General features: G+C 33.4%; 1 protein-coding gene across 2 annotated transcripts in view; it reads right to left on the minus strand.

Moving 5' to 3' along the window:
- Nucleotides 1-18,418, minus strand: part of Ints6 (integrator complex subunit 6) — a 90,397-nt gene that overhangs the window by 48,933 nt on the left and 23,046 nt on the right. For both annotated transcript variants that reach the window (XM_027928776.2, XM_071611520.1), the window contains exon 4: nucleotides 17,736-17,825. In XM_027928776.2, coding sequence (XP_027784577.1) covers nucleotides 17,736-17,825 — 90 coding nt within the window. The remainder of the gene's footprint in view (nucleotides 1-17,735; nucleotides 17,826-18,418) is intronic.

Raw genomic sequence — 18,418 nt, forward strand, 5'->3', positions numbered from 1 at the left:
CTGAATAACAGTTCACTGAATAGATATGTCACATTTTATTTATCCATCAGCTGATGGACACTTGGATTATGTCCACCCACTAAATTATCAATAATGCTATTATATTCATTTATAGGTTTATAAGCTTTTGGTTTTGATTTTTCAGGTATATTCAAGAGAGAGAGCTATTGGGCCACAGAATGTCTACCTTTGAGAAACTGCTAAATTGCTTTTCTAACACAGTTCCAACACACATTCTCATTAGTAATATATGAGGGTTCTAATTTCTCTACATTCCCATCAGCATATGCCTTTTAAATTATACCTATTATAGCAGGTATGGTATGGTATCTATAAACGTAACTGTGATTTGCATTTTCCTCATAACTAATGATGGTGAACATCTTTACATTTGCTTATTGAATAATTGTATATCTTCTTGGAATATGTTTTAATTTTTTTTGCATGATCTTTTTTCTTATTGGTTGTTCAAAACATTACAAAGCTCTTGACATATCATATTTCATACTTTAGATTCAAGTGGGTTATGAACTCCCATTTTTACCCCGTATACAAATTGCAGAATCACATCGGTTACACATCCACATTTTTACATAATGCCATATTAGTAACTGTTGTATTCTGCTACCTTTCCTATCCTCTATCCTCTACTATCCCCCCTCCCCTCGCCTCCCATCTTCTCTATCCCATCTGCTGTAATTTAATTCTCTCCCTTGTTTTTTTTAATTTTTTTCCCTTTCCCCTCACAACCTTTTATATGTAATTTTGTATAACAATGAGGGTCTCCTCCTTCCATTTCCATGCAATTTCCCTTTTCTCTCCCTTTCCCTCCCACCTCATGTCTCTGTTTAATGTTAATCTTTTCCTCTTGCTCTTCCTCCCTGCTCTGTTCTTAGTTGCTCTCATTATATCAAAGAAGACATTTGGCATTTGTTTTTTAGGGATTGGCTAGCTTCACTTAGCATAATCTGCTCTAATGCCATCCATTTCCCTGCAAATTCCATGATTTTGTCATTTTTTAGTGCTGCGTAATACTTCATTGTGTATAAATGCCACATTTTTTTTTATCCATTCATCTATTGAAGGGCATCTGGGTTGGTTCCACAGTGTAGCTATTGTGAATTATGCTGCTATGAACATCTGTGTGGCAGTATCCCTGTAGTACGCTCTTTCAAGATCTTCAGGGAATAGTCTGAGAAGGGCAATAGTTGGGTCAAATGGTGGTTCCATTCCCAGCTTTCCCAGTAATCTCCATACTGCTTTCCAAATTGGCCACACCAATTTGCAGTCCCATCAGCAATGTACAAGAGTACCCCTTTCCCCACATCCTCCCCAGCACTTGTTGTTGTTTGACTTCATAATGGCTGCTAATCTTACTGGAGTGAGATGGTATCTTAGGGTGGTTTTGATTTGCATTTCTCTGACTGCTAGAGATGGTGAGCATTTTTTCATGTACTTGTTGATTGGATTGTATGTCCTCCTCTGAGAAGTGTCTGTTCAGGTCTTTGGCCCATTTGTTGATTGGGTTATTTGTTATCTTATTGTTTAATTTTTTGAGTTCTTTGTATACTCTGGATATTAGGGCTCTATCTTAAGTGTGAGGAGTAAAAATTTGTTCCCAGGATGTAGGCTCCCTATTTACCTCTCTTATTGTTTCTCTTGCTGAGAAAAAACTTTTTAGTTTGAGTAAGTCCCATTTGTTGATTCTAGTTATTAACTCTTGTGCTAAGGGTGTCCTATTAAGGAATTTGGAGCCCGACCCCACAATATGTAGATCGGAGCCAACTCTTTCTTCTATCAGACGGCGTGTCTCTGATTTGATATCAAGCTCTTTGATCCATTTTGAGTTAACTTTTGTGTATGGCGAGAGAAAGGGATTCAGTTTCATTTTGTTGCATATGGATTTCCAGTTTTCCCAGCACCATTTGTAGAAGATGCTATCCTTCCTCCATTGCATGCTTTTAGCCCCTTTATCAAATATAAGAAAGTTGTAGTTTTGTGGATTGGTCTCTGTGTCCTCTATTCTGTACCATTGGTCTACCCGCCTGTTTTGGTACCATTACCATGCTGTTTTTGTTACTATTGCTCTGTAATATATAGTTTGAAATCTGGTATCGCTAGACCGCCTGATTCACACTTCCTGCTTAGAATTGCTTTTGCTATTCTGGGTCTTTTCTTTTTCTATATGAATTTCATGATTGCTTTATCTATTTCTACAAGAAATGCCGTTGGGATTTTGATTATTGCATTAAACCTATAGAGAACTTTGGGCAATATCGCCATTTTGATGTTAGTTCTTCCTATCCATGAACAGGGTATATTTTTCCATCTTCTAAGGTCTTCTTCTATTTCTCTCTTTAGGTTTCTATAGTTTTCATTATATAAATCTTTCACCTCTTTTTTTAGGTTGATTCCCAAGTTTTTTTTTTTTTTTTTTTTTTTGAGGATATTGTGAATGGGGTGGTTATCCTCATTTCCATTTCAGTAGATTTGTCACTGATATACAGGAATGTCTTTGATTTATGCGTGTTGATTTTATATCCTGCCACTTTGCTGAATTCATTTATTAGCTCTAGTAGTTTCTTTGCAGACCCTTTTGGGTCTGTTAGATATAGTCTCATATCAGCCGCAAATAGTGATAATTTAAGTTCTTCTTTTCCTATTTTTATGCCTTTAATTTCTTTTGTCTAATTGCTCTGGCTAGTATTTCGATAACTAAATTGAATAGAAGTGGTGAGAGAGGGCATCCCTGTCTTGTTCCAGTTTTTAGAGGGAATGCCTTCAGTTTTTCTCCATTCAGGATGATGCTAGCCTGAGGCTTAGCATATATAGCTTTTATAATGTTGAGGTAAGTTCCTGTTATCCCTAGTTTTTCTACTGTTTTGAACATAAAGGGATGCTGTACTTTGTTGAATGCTTTTTCTGCATCTATGGAGATGATCATGTGGTTCTTATCTTTAAGTCTATTGACGTGGTGAATAACATTTATTGATTTCCATATATTGAACCAGCCTTGCATCCCAGGGATGAATCCTAATTGATCATGGTGCACAATTTTTTTGATATGCTTTTGTATTCGATTCGCCAGGATTTTATTGAGGAATTTTGCATCTAAGTTCATTAGAGATATTGGTCTGTAGTTTTCTTTCTTTGAAGTGTCTTTGTCTGGTTTCGGGATCAGGGTGATGTTGGCCTCATAGAATGAATTTGGAAGAGCTCCTTCTTTTTCTATTTCTTGAAATAACTTGAAAAGTATTGGTATTAATTCTTCTTTGAAGGTTTTGTAAAACTCTGCTGTATATCCATCCAAAATGTCTTAATTTTTATTACAAAAGTTCTTTTCATATTCTGGATAGGAGGGCTTTATCAGATAAATGATCTGCAAATAAAAATTTCTTCCCATCTCATTTCTATATTTCACATTCTTGATAGTATCCTTTGAAGCACAAAAGTTCTTAATTTTGATGAAGTTCAATTTGCCTACTTTTTCTTTGGTTGTGTTTCTGGTGTAATGTCTAAAAAATTATAGATCATGACGATTTGCATTTTTTTTTTACGTTGTGTAGATTCTTACTTCTTACATATTTTATTCAATTTTCTTTTTTTGTCTATGGTATCAGGTAAGGGATTCAACTTAATTCTCTTCCGTGTTAATAAAAATCAGCTGTTCTCTCATGTGGAAACTGGATCTCATGAAAATTTACGGAAGTCAGTAGAATTGGGGAAAGGGACCAGTATGAGGGTGGAGGGCAGGAAGTGCTGGGGCCACAATATCCAAGACATTGGATTCAATCACCAATACTGGGGGGAAACTGGCCAAATAATATTGTTATATTATGTCATGTATGAATATGTAACAACAAATCCCATTATGTACAACCATAATGTACTAATAAAATAATGTAGGGGAAAAATAATACTTGCTAAGGTTATTTAAAAAAAAATCCACTGTATAGGTCTATTTCTGAACTATTAATTCTATTTCACTGACCTATATGGCGGCCATTCTTATGTAACACAGTACTATTTTTTGTTTAGATCCCATACTAAATAAAGTATAAAGAGCAACAGAGCTTAAAGAAACAGAAAAAAAAAAAAATACCCATGGTCAAATCCTAACTTTGCCTCATTTTGGCAATCAGCATACTAAGGCCTATTTTCCTCAACGTGAATTAAATGAGATGTGAAATAACCCTATAAACAATGAAAAGTCACACAATAAGTTCAGGTATGTTTTCTTAATGAATTAACTCAATCTCATATATTGGGTTTGGCAGCCAGGAATAAAAGAAATAATAGTATATTATTAAATTTTTTAACATTTAAAATGTAACGTAAGCACTGAAAAAGTTTCTCTTCATATCATATTTAATAAGGAAAGGAAAATGGAGAAATTATTAAAAATCAAAGTAAATTCTATCAAATTCACTAATAACCTGGTTAATCAGTAGTTCCTACATGGTTTCACTCTACAATTACAATATATTTGTAACAGGTTTAAAAAAAAAATAACAACTTTTTTTAGTTTTAGTAGGTGAAATACTTGCTCAGAAGTAACAGGCAACCAGCAATATGAAAATCTTCCCCCCATACTAGAGATTGAACCCAAGATCTTAATATGGTAGGCAAGCAAGCAATGTATCACTGTGCTATATCCCTAATCCAATTCTTTTTCATCTTTACAAATCTACTAGATGAAAAGCAGAATCTAGTTCTCAGTTTTTTAACTTCATTTTTAACAATGTTTATTGGCTATACATATTTCTTCTTTTGTGAACTTTCATGTCCTGACATAAAACACTGAATTCTAGTTTCTTTTATTGAGCTTTAAAAGCCCTGTCTATATGTCTAACAAATATAATATATATGACCATTTTATGTATAGAATTGTATATATCCTAACCAGTTCTCCCAGTTCTATGCAGAAAGAATTATTTTTAGGTAGTAAAATGTATAGAGGCATAGGCGTATTTGTGTATGTGTAAATGTATATGTTTTTTTGATATCTGGGGATTGAACCCATCAACCCAGAGCCTTGTGCATGGCTAGGTAGGGAAGCATTTAATCACTGAGCTACATCCCCAACTCTTTTTTTTTTAAATATTTAAATCTGAGACAGGGTCTAGTTAAGTTGTTCACCTTTATAATTCTCTTGCCTCAGTCTTCTGAGTAGCTGTGATTACAGGCATGAGTCACCATGCCCAGATGGATACATTTTTTTAAATAGTTCTACTCTGTCAAGTTATAATGGTGAATTCTTTCTAATTTTTAATAACTTTATTGAGGTTTAATTACCATAAATTTCATCTACTTTTAAGAGTTCAATTCAATGATTTTTAGTGTATTATATATGAGCTGTACAACTATCATTGCTATACAATTTTAGAACATTTCCAATATCCTAAAAAAAGATACCTATGACCACTTGTAGATGGTCTCCACTCTATCTCTAAGCAACCTATAATCTACCTATGGACAGTTCCATTTTTAAGTGGATTTTACATGGATTTTTTACATGTAGTATGTTTCTGAGATCCATTCTTCTTGTAGCATGTCAGTTCATTCTTCTTCTATTGCTAAATAGCATTCCAAGTTTCCCTATTTTATGCCCAGTATAAATCAACCCATAAACAACTGTGACCTCTTTTATGAGAAAGTAAAATTAGATGGAATGACCAAAATAAAATCCAAATTGGGGGGACCACCCTACTCCTTGTATATTTCACACTATCACTACTGTTTTTTTCTGTGTATTTTATTTATATGACAGCAGAATGCATTATAATTCTTATTACATATATAGAGCACAATTTTCCATATCTCTGGTTGTATACATAGTATATTCACACCAATTCGTGTCTTCATGCATGTACTTTGGATAGTAATGATCATCACATTCCACCATCATTAATTACCCCATGCCCCCTCCCTTCCCCTCCAACCCCTCTGCCCTATCTAGAGTTCGTCTATTCTTCCCATGCTCCCATTCCCTATCCCACTATGAATCAGCCTCCATATATATATATATATATATATATATATATATATATATATATATATATATATATATATATAATATAAATTCAGCATTTGGTTTTTTGGGATTGGCTAACTTTACTTAGCATCATCTTCTCTAACGCCATTCACTTATCTGCAAATGCCATGATTTTATTCTTTTACTGCTGAGTAATATTCCATTGTGTATATATGCCACTTTTTAAAATCCATTCATATATTGAAGGGCATCTAGGTTGGTTCCACAGTTTAGCTACTGTGAATTGTGCTACTATAAACATTGATGTGGCTGTGTCCCTGTAGTATGCTGTTTTTAAGTCCTTTGAGTATAGACCGAGAAGAGGGACAGCTGGGTCAAATGGTGGTTCCATTCCCAATTTTCTAAGAAATTTTCACACTGCTTTCCATATTGGCTGCATCAATTTGCAGTCCCACCAGCAGTGTATGAGTGTACCTTTTTCCCCACATCCTCTCCAACACTTATTGTTGTTTGTATGCATAATAGCTGCCATTCTGACTGGAGTGAGATGAAATCTAATAGAGTGGTTTTGATTTTCATTTCTCTAATTGCTAGTGATAATGAACATTTTCTCATGTATTTGCTGATTGATTGTACATCATGTTCTGAGAAGTGTCTCTTCAGGTCCTTGGCCCATTTATTGATTGGGTTATTTGTTTTTTTGGTGTTTAGCTTTTTGAGTTCTTAATATACCCTTAGAGATTAGTGCTCCATCTGATGTGTGAGGGGTAAAGATTTGCTCCCAAGATGTAGGCTCTCTATTCACCTCACAGATTGTTCCTTTTGCTGAAAAGAAGCTTTTTAGTTTTAGGGGCTGGGGATATAGCTCGGTTGGCAAAGTTGCTTCCCCTGCATGCACAAGGCCCTGCCTGGGGGGTTCAATCCCCAGCACCACAAAAAAAAAAAAAAAAAAAAAATTCACTACTGTTTCTAAAAGGCACATTTAAGCACTCTTTCTTATACTAAAATCTCATCGATGATTTTTTCCAACCTATACGCAGAGTCCAAGTTCCTTAAGCAAAACATACAGAGGAAGGACCATGCCAATCTGTCCACTCTCATTGCTGCTGCTTTTTCTTGAAATTTTGCCAACTATCAATACTGAGGTACACATGATTCCCTCCCACCAACCTGTCTTCTAGCATCTTTATTTCTCTACAACCATCTACCTAAAAACCTTAATCTTTCAAAGCCCAACTCAAGATTTATTTCTCAGAACCAGCTCCTGCCTCACTTTCTAACTATGCCATCTCATCAGCTGTTCTTAATCATTTTACTTCTTACAAAATGCTGTAACTTTACCTCTCTCTCTTACCAAACTCATGACCCTGTTACCTAATACTATATATCTAAACTTCTCTGCTGTTCAGTAAGTACTTGTTAAATTAAATTAAATATATTCTAACTACTAGTATTATTCTACCCAATTCATGAAGGAAAACCGACTACTCTAAAATTAATGTGGAAAGGACCTAATAATAGAAGTAGTAAAAAAACAACTCCAGAGACCATTCAGGCTAAAAAGCCTAAGATCTTAACTCTTTAAAGAAAAAAGTTTGCCAACCCCCAGTATACATCATGATCTACATCATGCAAGAAGAAAAATTCAGAACTTCTTTTGTATAAATTTTTTCATTTCATCTTTCTTAACTTCTATTTTTATGTTTCCTAATATATTAACACTAGCACAGCAGTAATATACATAATTTATAAACTTATATGTATACACACACACACACACACACACATACATACATACATACATACAGGGGATGGTACAGGCCCCATTTTATTTTATACTGATATAGGTGATTAAAAAAACTAGTAAGTCTCAGGACAAGTTGAGTTAAATTTAACAATCAAGTTTATCAATATGAGCAACTTGGTTCTATAAGTGCTTCAAATCACAAGGAAAAAACCTAAAATCCAACTTTTTCCAACTGAAATGCTCAAAATATCTCAAGAATATTTTTATGGTACTAAAAATATTATTTAAATGCAGCAGGTAGTACTAACAGTCTTCAAGTTGAATGCAATAAACTATGAACTACATAAATCCAAAATGCTTCAAAGACAGCTTTTTTTTTTTAAAGTTTATTACAATAGAAAAATCAAATGTAAACTTGTTCTGCTAACCCGTGGAGTTTAATTGATAAATAGCTTGTATATGACAAAATAAAACTAAGAGAATACCTAAATTAGCTATTAAAAAAAAAAAACTATTTGTAATTAACAACAATGCAATTTTGTAACCAAAAAGTGTTCCTTAGCTACAACAGCAAGGCTGCATCTGTGTAAGACAACAAATACTAACCTAAGGCTCTAAAGAGCCTGGTAAAGAGCTTAGAATGGTAGTTTCTAATAATTCAAAAGTTGGGGTCTGACCATCAGCAGCAGCAAAGTTATAAGCTTAAAGTTAATTTACCAACAGAACCTGGAGTTATCAGGTTAGGGTTGTCATTCTATGTTGAATCAGATTCTCCAACAAATACAGCCCCCAGAGAGAACTACACTCTACTCTGCTCACCTTTAAGGCTTTTTCTGAGGCCTTCCGAGATGACTAGCATCAGACTTTTGAGGAAGGCTAGCCATTAGACAAGGCTTTTCCCCACGATCTGACTGCTTGAAGTGACATCCAGGATCAGGTCGATCCTGTATCCAGGAATCATGACCCTCCCTGAGGCACCAGTCATCATGAGACAGTCAGTGCACTTTAGCACTTCTTGATAACCACTGGGCTGCTCCTTTAGCTGAAAGGAAAAAAAACATCAAAACCACAACAAACAAAACAAAGGGGGAAAAATCAGTAATTCAATCTGAAAAGACAGAGCGTGGGGAAAAATATACCAAAACAGCCTTGTCTAAAACAAAATGTAGCCTTGCCTTGATGTAAAGACCACAGTTTCAATATTTTTCCAGTTGCTGCAAAGTTTATTCCTAATATTCAAATCTAAACAACATAAAATCTACTGTATTACATCTGGAAAGAACTGAAAGTGGGGGTTAGATAAAATAACCTTGGAAACAGAGCTCAGTAAGTATGAGAGCAGGTATTTATCAACAACTAGCAGCCTAATGCTTATGAGTGTACCCCATTAGGAGACCAAATACCTAAAATTTTCATTCTCTCAAATTGGAATCTGTTTCAGAGAGACATAAAATACCCAAATAGCTGAGTTTAACAGAAAATTATCAATACAATTAAAACCAGTCTACCAGTATCCGTAATTAGGTTAACATCCTCTTTAACTGACATAATACTAATACAACATATACCCCCCCACACACACATACATGCAAGCAATACTCTTGTTCTAACATTGTAATTAAATGTTCATATCCTTATTCCCTTAAATAAAAAATTTAAAAAAAAATTTAAAAAACAGATGAATAAATACTAGGATGACTTAAGGCTTATTTATTTGCATCAAAATGAAAAATCTATGAGAATTCAGAGATAAATTTGGCTCGTATCTGTTTTCAAATGCAAAATACTTTTCCAAAGATAAAATGTTAAAAGCACGAAAAAGTCTTTGAGTTATTGTTCTAAAGGTAGGCTCATAATTCCTTTAAAATATCCTTACTCCAAAGATTATGATATTTTTGTATCAATTATTTACCTTTCTCCCACTTTATTCTATATCCCCCATCTCTCAGTTACTACTATCAACATCCAAGTAGACATTCAAGTTGGAAACCTGGAAATAAGAGACTAGTTTTTTTGTAACTTGTTTGAGAATATGATTAAAAGCTATGGATCTATCTACCCAGAAAAATGTGCATGTACATGGACAATATTTAAATATGATTTCAAGAAATTTACAGATCACTCTGAAGTCCATGGACCCTTTTCAGAACCCCTATGAAACACATGGCTTCCCCCCCACACCCCATCTTCCACATCATCTTTGAAAACCTGCCTTGTATGGCTCCCAATCTCTCAAATTTCTGCCTTCCTGTCTCTAGCACTGGCTTAATTTGGGCACTCTCCCTATTTTTTTGTGGGCTGTTACTATTAGTTTGCTAATTTTTCTCATCTTACCTTCCTTCAATCCATCTTCACCTGGTTAGCACAGCAACTTTACTAACATGCAAATCTGATGATATAACTAACCTTAAAATCTTCAAAAACCTCCCCACAAAGGTTAACAGAATGAAGTCCTATCTTCTTAGGAGGTATCACTTGCTCTCTATCTACATTTCAAGCATTCACTCCTCTTACCTATAATTTCCACATTTCAGTCATATAGTCAGTCTACATTCTCCTACTACACTTTTTCATGTCTTTCTAAAATGTCATGTCTCAATTCCTTACTCTTCCCTCAAAGTTAGGTCCTTTTATGATGCTGTCTCAGAACCTTCACTTTATTTCTGCCATGAGATTTCTCAATGTACTACAAATGCTTATTCCTTTCCTGTTTTCAAATACAATGCTTTCTAAAGACAAGAACCTTGCTTAAATTCCATCTCTTTGTGAACCCAGTACCTAGGATATAAATACAGAACTAAATATAAATGCACATCACTGTCACTATTCTATCACAGGTAAAACTATTGCTGAATCAATATAAAATATATTTTTAACAACTTTAAATCTGAAGAATTCAGTCTGGAAGGATATTTTACAACAACTCTATAGAAAATTACGTGTTAATTGCCACCGACTATTTAAAATATGCCTTCATCAGGGCCAAGGACATATATTTTTTACATGATGTGAATTACATGGACATCCAAACCAGAATTACAGTTTGGTAAGGATACCAGAATAATAATATAATCTGTTGGATAAAACTCCTAAATCAGGAAAACTAAATACATATCACAGATAATATGGATTATTTACTCCCCTCTTTCCTTAGCTGGGCTCTCTTCCTCTACCCTGTATCATACTTGGGGTTTAAAAGTCCTCAATATGTATACTATAAGCAGCAACTTCACACTGACTACAGTCAGCATGAAAGTTAAATATTATAACTATTCAATAATCTATTCTAAACCCTTAACAGATTAAAATTACCTTATTAAAAATATCCACAGAAGGCCAATTCTACAACCCTTGGACACCTATTCACAAAATTTAACAATTCTAAAGGTCAAGAATTATTGTTATCACTTTATTTATTTTTATTTTATTTTATTGGTAGTGGGAATTTAACCCAGGGGTGTTCTACCACGAGCTATATCCCCAGCTCTTTTAATTTTAAAATAGTGTCTCAATAAACAGGTATGTTTATCCCCAGCTCTTTTAATTTTAAGATATGGTCTCGATAAGCTGCCCAGACTGGTTTGACCTTGAAATTCTCCTTTTTCTGCTGGGATTATAGGTGTACAGCACCATGACCAACTAATTATTTGTATCTTAAAACAATTCCTGGCTTTGTAAATCAAAAATATGTCTATACTGTTTTGTTAAAAGTTGTTAATTCTCACGTTTTTGTGTATTTTTAAAAATATTTGTGTATATATTGTGCTCTAAACTAAGGCTTCCAAATTTGATTGTAGATAAGAATAAACTGGGATGACTTACAAAATACAAATTCCCAGGTTCCTGCCTGATCAACTGAAGATTTTCAGAATTAGAGCTGAGGCATGTATTCTTTACAAAGTATACTAGGTGATTTGATGCAGCCATTTGAAAGCTAGCATTCTAAATTTCATAGTAGTTTATATATGGAAAAGCTAAAATGAAATGCCTTTACATGAAACTTTCCTTGACTGTGTGGAGTCTCTTATTGCTTATTGATTCTGACAGGCTAACAAAAGCATGTTGAAAAAGCTTAACCCTCTGAATAAAATCTATTTTGATGTATCTTACCACAGAATTCTAGATTAACAGTTACTGTACAGTTTCATTAGATCTGCCAGTATTTATTTTTAATTACTCCATTGTGTTTGTCTGGAAGTATTCCTCAAAAGTTATTCTTACCATATAACCCCTTAAAAAAAGGTATATTCGGGTATTATTACAAGTGTTAACTGCTAAAAATTCACTGTATTAAGTCAAAAATATTTCAACTTCTTAAAATTATACATTTTATTTCATTTACATACTTTAAATAAACTACAAATTGCTGATGTATGTTTCATACCAGCAGTTATAAATCTAGGGGTTGAGAGAATAGGACCAAAGAAAAAAAATGTGTAATAGGACCAAAGAAAGAAAGTGTAAATGATTTGTATCCAACAAATTCTTAATAAAATACTGTTAGGAGGTTGAATTAATAAAGATTAATGTATATTGGAAAGTATGTGTTTAGAATATTTGAATTACAAATCAGAAAGACGCTAATCTTAAGATTGTTATAAATCCCTAGTAATATCAATATGAAGGATGTGTGAGAATAAATGTAAAACTCAAGAATACACTTAAACAGAATGTTTGATACATTTGATCACACTACTTGGCATCCCTCATTATTCTTTACAGGTCTTTTTAAAGAGAAAATTTCCCAAAATTCATGGGGGTAGGGGAGGGGGACCACTTCATATATGTTTAAATAGTCTTACACAATTGAAAAGAGTTTTGACAGACTTTGATATATTTTAGTAGTATCAATGAATAAAAAAATTATAAAAGGAGGGAACTGGTTTCTTAATCATTTCAGATAGTTCAAACTTTTCAAAAATGTCTAGACTTTTTACCATTAAGAGTTAAAAATAAGCTATAATTATAGTATAAAACCACTTACACAGCCTGGAATGATCCAGAAAAAAACTAATAAAAATCAACAACTCAGGCTGGGGTTGTGGTTCAATGGTAGAGCACTTACCTAGCCTGTGTGAGGCACTGGGTTTGATTCTTAGCACCATATATAAATAAGTAAATAAAATAAAGATCCATCAACAACTAATAAAAATATTTTAAAAAAAAGAAATCAACATCTCAAAAACTTAGGGAGTTTTTGAGAACAAGGTGGAGTATGAAAACCTCAATCTAAAGTAATGTGAATATATATAGTTGAGATTACTCAGACATTTTTCTGCAAACATGTTCCCTAATTGAACATGTATCCAAGAAACTATAAAAGTAGTTGGCCTAGTTGGCCTTAAAAATCTGGAAAAGCTAGTAAGAAAGCAACATAATGGTTTTGGTTTATAAATAAAGCCAATAGTTAGTTTAATTTAAGTATCTTCTCTGTTAGCTTTCAGGGCAATCATAACATTGATGAAGAAATGCAGAACTCTTCAGCATATAGAAATCCCAGTATTTGAAAGATAATACTACTACTAGCACTTTCAAGGAAGAGAAAAATAACTGCTACACTATCCTGGAATGTCATTCATCAGTGACAAGGTGCTGGCAGGATTTCTTCTGGGCCACTTTATTGAGCAATATAGTTAGCCACGTGTTTCTGGAATCACAGTACAGAACAGTTTTCTGTTGCAAAACATTACTACAAAGGATCTTTGCAGGAAATAAAAACGTGAAAAAAATTCTTTGAATAATCTAATTTGGTTAATTCTACCAAAACATGACACATCAGTAATATATTATAATGACTTGTACTATGAGGCCACAAGTATGTTTATCAATATTGAAAACACCTACTATGGAGATAAGGAATAGCTTCCTTGTTAAGAATTCAAGGCCATATCGAACCCACTGCTCATAAATGAAAACGTTGCAAAACACCCGTTTTATCAAATGGCTGTATTTTTTTTTTAAAGGCCAAAAATAACACACATACAATTCCAAAATAGACAGTCATCAAAAGTCCTAGGCACAATTTTCCAAAAATACTAAATAGAAATAAATTCATGATACCACAGACAACTGCCTTGATTTCTTTTAAGTGAGGTCCAAGAACTTAGAATTAAGATAAAATAATTACATACAGCTATGTTCATCCATAACAGAAAGCTGTTCCTCTTCTATCCAAATTTATAACATATTGTTAAATGACAACCTCGTACAGAGGGTATGGTGTTCCTATTATTCTTTTGATAAGCAAGAAATTGAGTCATTTTGGCCTACACATACTTAGATCAAGAGTTAAACTGAGTTTTTTCCATTAAATATTCTCTAGGCTCAAAATAATATTACACTGGGCTTCTTTATAAATTCCAGATTTAGGCAATGAGGCACATACCATATCAAATCATCCCTAAGATCCCTGAATTAGTTCATCAAAAAATGAAATCACACTATAAAACTTTTATTAGAGAATCTAACACATGCACCAAGACAGATAACATTATAACCTTTCCCCATCTCTTCAGAGCTTCCTTACTCAAATATCTCTATTTTATCACTCATAAAAATTATTTAACAAATGATCTCCCTATAAGGTTTTGAGCTTAAGAACCAGAAATCTATCTTGTTTATCTTTATTAATCTCACTATAGAGAAATACCCTGGTCGTAACAGTCGTTTATGGAACACCAAATGAGTGAGAACAGAGTATCTATGACATTTGTACAGAAAGCTAAAATGGACAAACAGGAAACTGGACAAAGTAATTTTTAGGAACATACAATAACAGGATCAAAGAGGCAGTTGGTATATCAGGGAAAAAGCACTGGAATATCTTCAATTCTAATCTAAATTTTAGCAACAATGCTATAACTTAAGCAAATTACTTTACTTCCTTGTATCTCAAATTCTTCCTTTGTAAAATAAAAGGGAAGCCTCAATAAGCTCTGTATTTCCTCTCATGCTATACTAATATGAAAATAGCAGGATAACCTAACTCCTGAAAAATAGCACTAACAGAACAAATATTATATACCACAGCAAGTGATATGACTCTGAAGCAAAGGATGGAACATGCAAATCCATAAATGCTAAGAGGTCCCATCCATAGCCAACCAAGAATTATATACACACATCCCACAAAATGGAAATTACCAACATATATGCTCATTCTGTTAAAAAAAAAAAAAAAAAAAACAAAGACAAATGTGATAAGATTTAGAAAAAGAAATGCAAAATGATTTGTTATTCCCTAATAGAAATTACAATAGATCACATCTAGCACATATGCACCATGAATTGAAAGGCTCCTTAAAATGAATTACATCAATTATTTAGGCTGGGATATTTCACAATATTTTAGCAAAAATTGACCTTTAATAATATATACATCTGTGGTACATTTCCTCTTCTTTCAACATTAAAACATGGGCCAGGTGCAATGGTACACATCTGTAATCCCATCTACTCAGGAGGCAGAGGCAGGAGAATCACAAGTTAGAGGCCAGCCTTGGAAACTTAAAGGTAGGAAGACTGCAAGTAGGCAGCCAGCCTCAGAAACTTAACTAGACTGTGACTCAAAATTTTTTTTAAAAAGGAGGGGGGGCTAGGGATGTAGCTTAGTAGTAGAGCACTTCTAGGTTCAATTCCCAGTGCTAAAAGGAAGAAAACAGAGAAAAGAAAAAAAAAAAAAAAAAACATGATAGGGATCAAAGACATTCCTAAACCTAAATACCACACTCCTAGACCTATATTTCAATTTCATAATCAAAATAAACCTTTGCTTTTAAACAAATGAACCTTTAGCCTCATAAAAAAAGTAACAAGAATAATCAATTTTGAACTTGACTAGCAGAATTATATCTATAATCAATATTTTTAAAAATATAAACTCTATTCTCAATACTGTAATATATACTGTAGAAGATTTTTAAAAAGAGAGAGCTAAAAGTTAAATCCTGGCCCATAGGAAAACCTTCCCAACTTTATTAGCAAGGTAGTTTGGGGGGACTATAAAGATACAGTCACATTTCTCCAATATTCTTACCAAGAAAGCAAACAAAACGGAAGAAAAATTCCAATGTGCATGTATATTTCAGGATGATTTTAAGCTAGAGGAGGTCCCAAAAAAGAAATGTTACTAAACAGATCCAGATCTATGGGAACAAAATAAATTGTACCCCAAATGGCATTTCTAACAAAGGCAACAGAGACCTTGAATGGATAACCTTGCAAAGTTTAAACAAAACAAATAACTTTTCAACCAAAATTATTAAGGACAACAACAAATCAAAACATTTAATTTACACAAAACAATCTTGAAGAAAAAAAAGCATTAATTACTATGAATCATATTTGACATGTTCAAATATGAGGTTTAAATGACATTTCTATTTTTTGTGTTTATGGATAGAACTATTTACTCCTGCTATTGGCAGGATCTTAATTAGCCATACATGTCAATCAAGTCTAAGAAAGACCAATGACCGAAGAAATTCAGCTATCAAGCAGGCTAAATGATGATAAATTATGTCCTAACTAGCCTTTAATGTCAACTGGTCAAACAAAACTATTCTAGGTCTCTTCCCCAAATTCAGATCAGGCAGTCACAATTCTTTATTGGTTGCAATGTTTCAAGATAAAATAATACTTTTCTTAACAATCTATCAAATACGTTTACATACATTATTTCATTTTAGATTTCCACAACCCTCTTAAGTAAAGCACGAATAATTATCTTTTTTTCACTGATGATTTAGGGAAGTTAGATCACTAACACAAAGATCGCTGCTAGAAGAGTATATAAACCAAGAGTAAAACCCACATGCTCTGACCCTATGTAATTTATATTCCACAATGTTTCACAATAAAAGCTACTGAACTTAAAAGTCTATACTTTTCCCACTTTAAACCTTAATAAATGCCACAGGAATTCAAATTAAGATTTTAAAGCAAATGCAAACAGTAAAAACACTAGTCTAAGATCACGTTTCTGAATCAACAAGTTAAACAACAAATGTAATGTTTAAGCACAATTCAAATACTACAGTATGAACACCTAAAAGTTAAAAAAAAAAAAACCTATTCTAGTCACCATACCACACCACACACAACTCTGTATAATACATGCTGTTAAAGAATAGTTAGCTCTATATCATTTACATATAACTTATTCAAAATAAAAAGGCCAAAAATCTTCACTTTTCTTAGCTTTAATCTCCTTTTGGCGTTGTTATACTTTAGTCTAGCAGTCTCCACAGTGAAATGCATAGGATTTGGGACTGCAAACTCCCCCAAAGGGCCATGTGTTAAAGCCTTGATTCCCAGTTCATGATGCTATTGGGGAACCTTTAAAGGTGAAACTTAGGTGGAGGAATTAGGTCATTGAAGGCATGTCCTTGAAGGGGGTGCTGGGATACAAGTCTCTACTTCTGTCTTCCTCTCTTTCTCTGCTTCCTGAACACTATGAGGTAATTTCTTCCTCAACATGCTCACACTATAATGTACTCCTTTGACATGGTCCAAAAGCAACAGGGCCTTACAACTAAAGACTCACACCTCTGAAACTGAGACAAAATAAAAGTTCATTTCTTTCAGGCATTATGTCAAAGTGATGGGAAGTTATAATAACAATCCACTGGAATGTGGGAGGTAATGATTAGAATGTCATTTCCATTTTTTTAAACCTCAAAATCAGAATTAATTTTTACTAATAGTTACTATACACAAACCCACACATAAATTTATAAATATACATATATTGGGGTGGGAGATATGCTCAAAAACTTTCACAGAAGGAATTACTATTCAAGAAAAGATGGTAACCACTCCTAAAAAGCAATAAAAGAATATGGACTTTTGGAGACAAACGACTCTGGACTTCATCAAATAATCAAAAAAAAAAAAAAAAAGACAACCTATTAGAAGGTGTTCAAGACCCTACAGTGCATATTCAAAATTTTTTCAACTATATTTGCATAATTCAGTGATACAAATGTAACTTACCTCATCCTGGACTCCACTGGTAGTAGTCAACTTGCTCCCATCAGTAATTGTAATAATTATTGCTGGCTCCAAGAAAAAAGGGTTTCTTCCCTAAAGTCAAAAACACATCATTCATATTAAAAAGGTTAAGACTTTGGCTTTTTTTCCCTTTTTGAGTAAAAAAATCAGTTCTCAGAACAGACTATATATAATTCCCCTGAATATATACAAATTTTACATATAATATATACCTGTTTTTACATTTTTAAAAAAGGTTTAGGACATAAACAGTGGTTAACCCTGGAGAAATAGAACTAGGTAGAAAAACTTATTTTTCACTTTTTAATATATTGCTGTATTAATTTTTACACTGAGCATTTATATTATGTAATTTAAAGTATTTAACTTTTTAATGGGGACCCTAGTAGTAAATTCTAATAATCTGACTTTTTTAGCTATTACAAATTACCATAACCAAAAGACAGTACTTTCTGAAAAACTTGCTTTAAACGCTTTTTTTTTTTTTTTTTTAATATTTATTCTTTAGTTTTCGGCAGACACAGCATCTCTGTTTGTACGCGGTGCTGACGATCGAACCCGGGCCACACGCATGCCAGGCGAGCGCGCTACCGCTTGAGCCACATCCCCAGCCCTTAAATGCTTTTTTTAAAACAAGAATTTTAAAAGGAGGCAAGACAGGAGGT

The sequence above is a fragment of the Marmota flaviventris genome, chromosome 4 (assembly GCF_047511675.1).
Source record: "Marmota flaviventris isolate mMarFla1 chromosome 4, mMarFla1.hap1, whole genome shotgun sequence".
Taxonomy (NCBI): domain Eukaryota; kingdom Metazoa; phylum Chordata; class Mammalia; order Rodentia; family Sciuridae; genus Marmota; species Marmota flaviventris.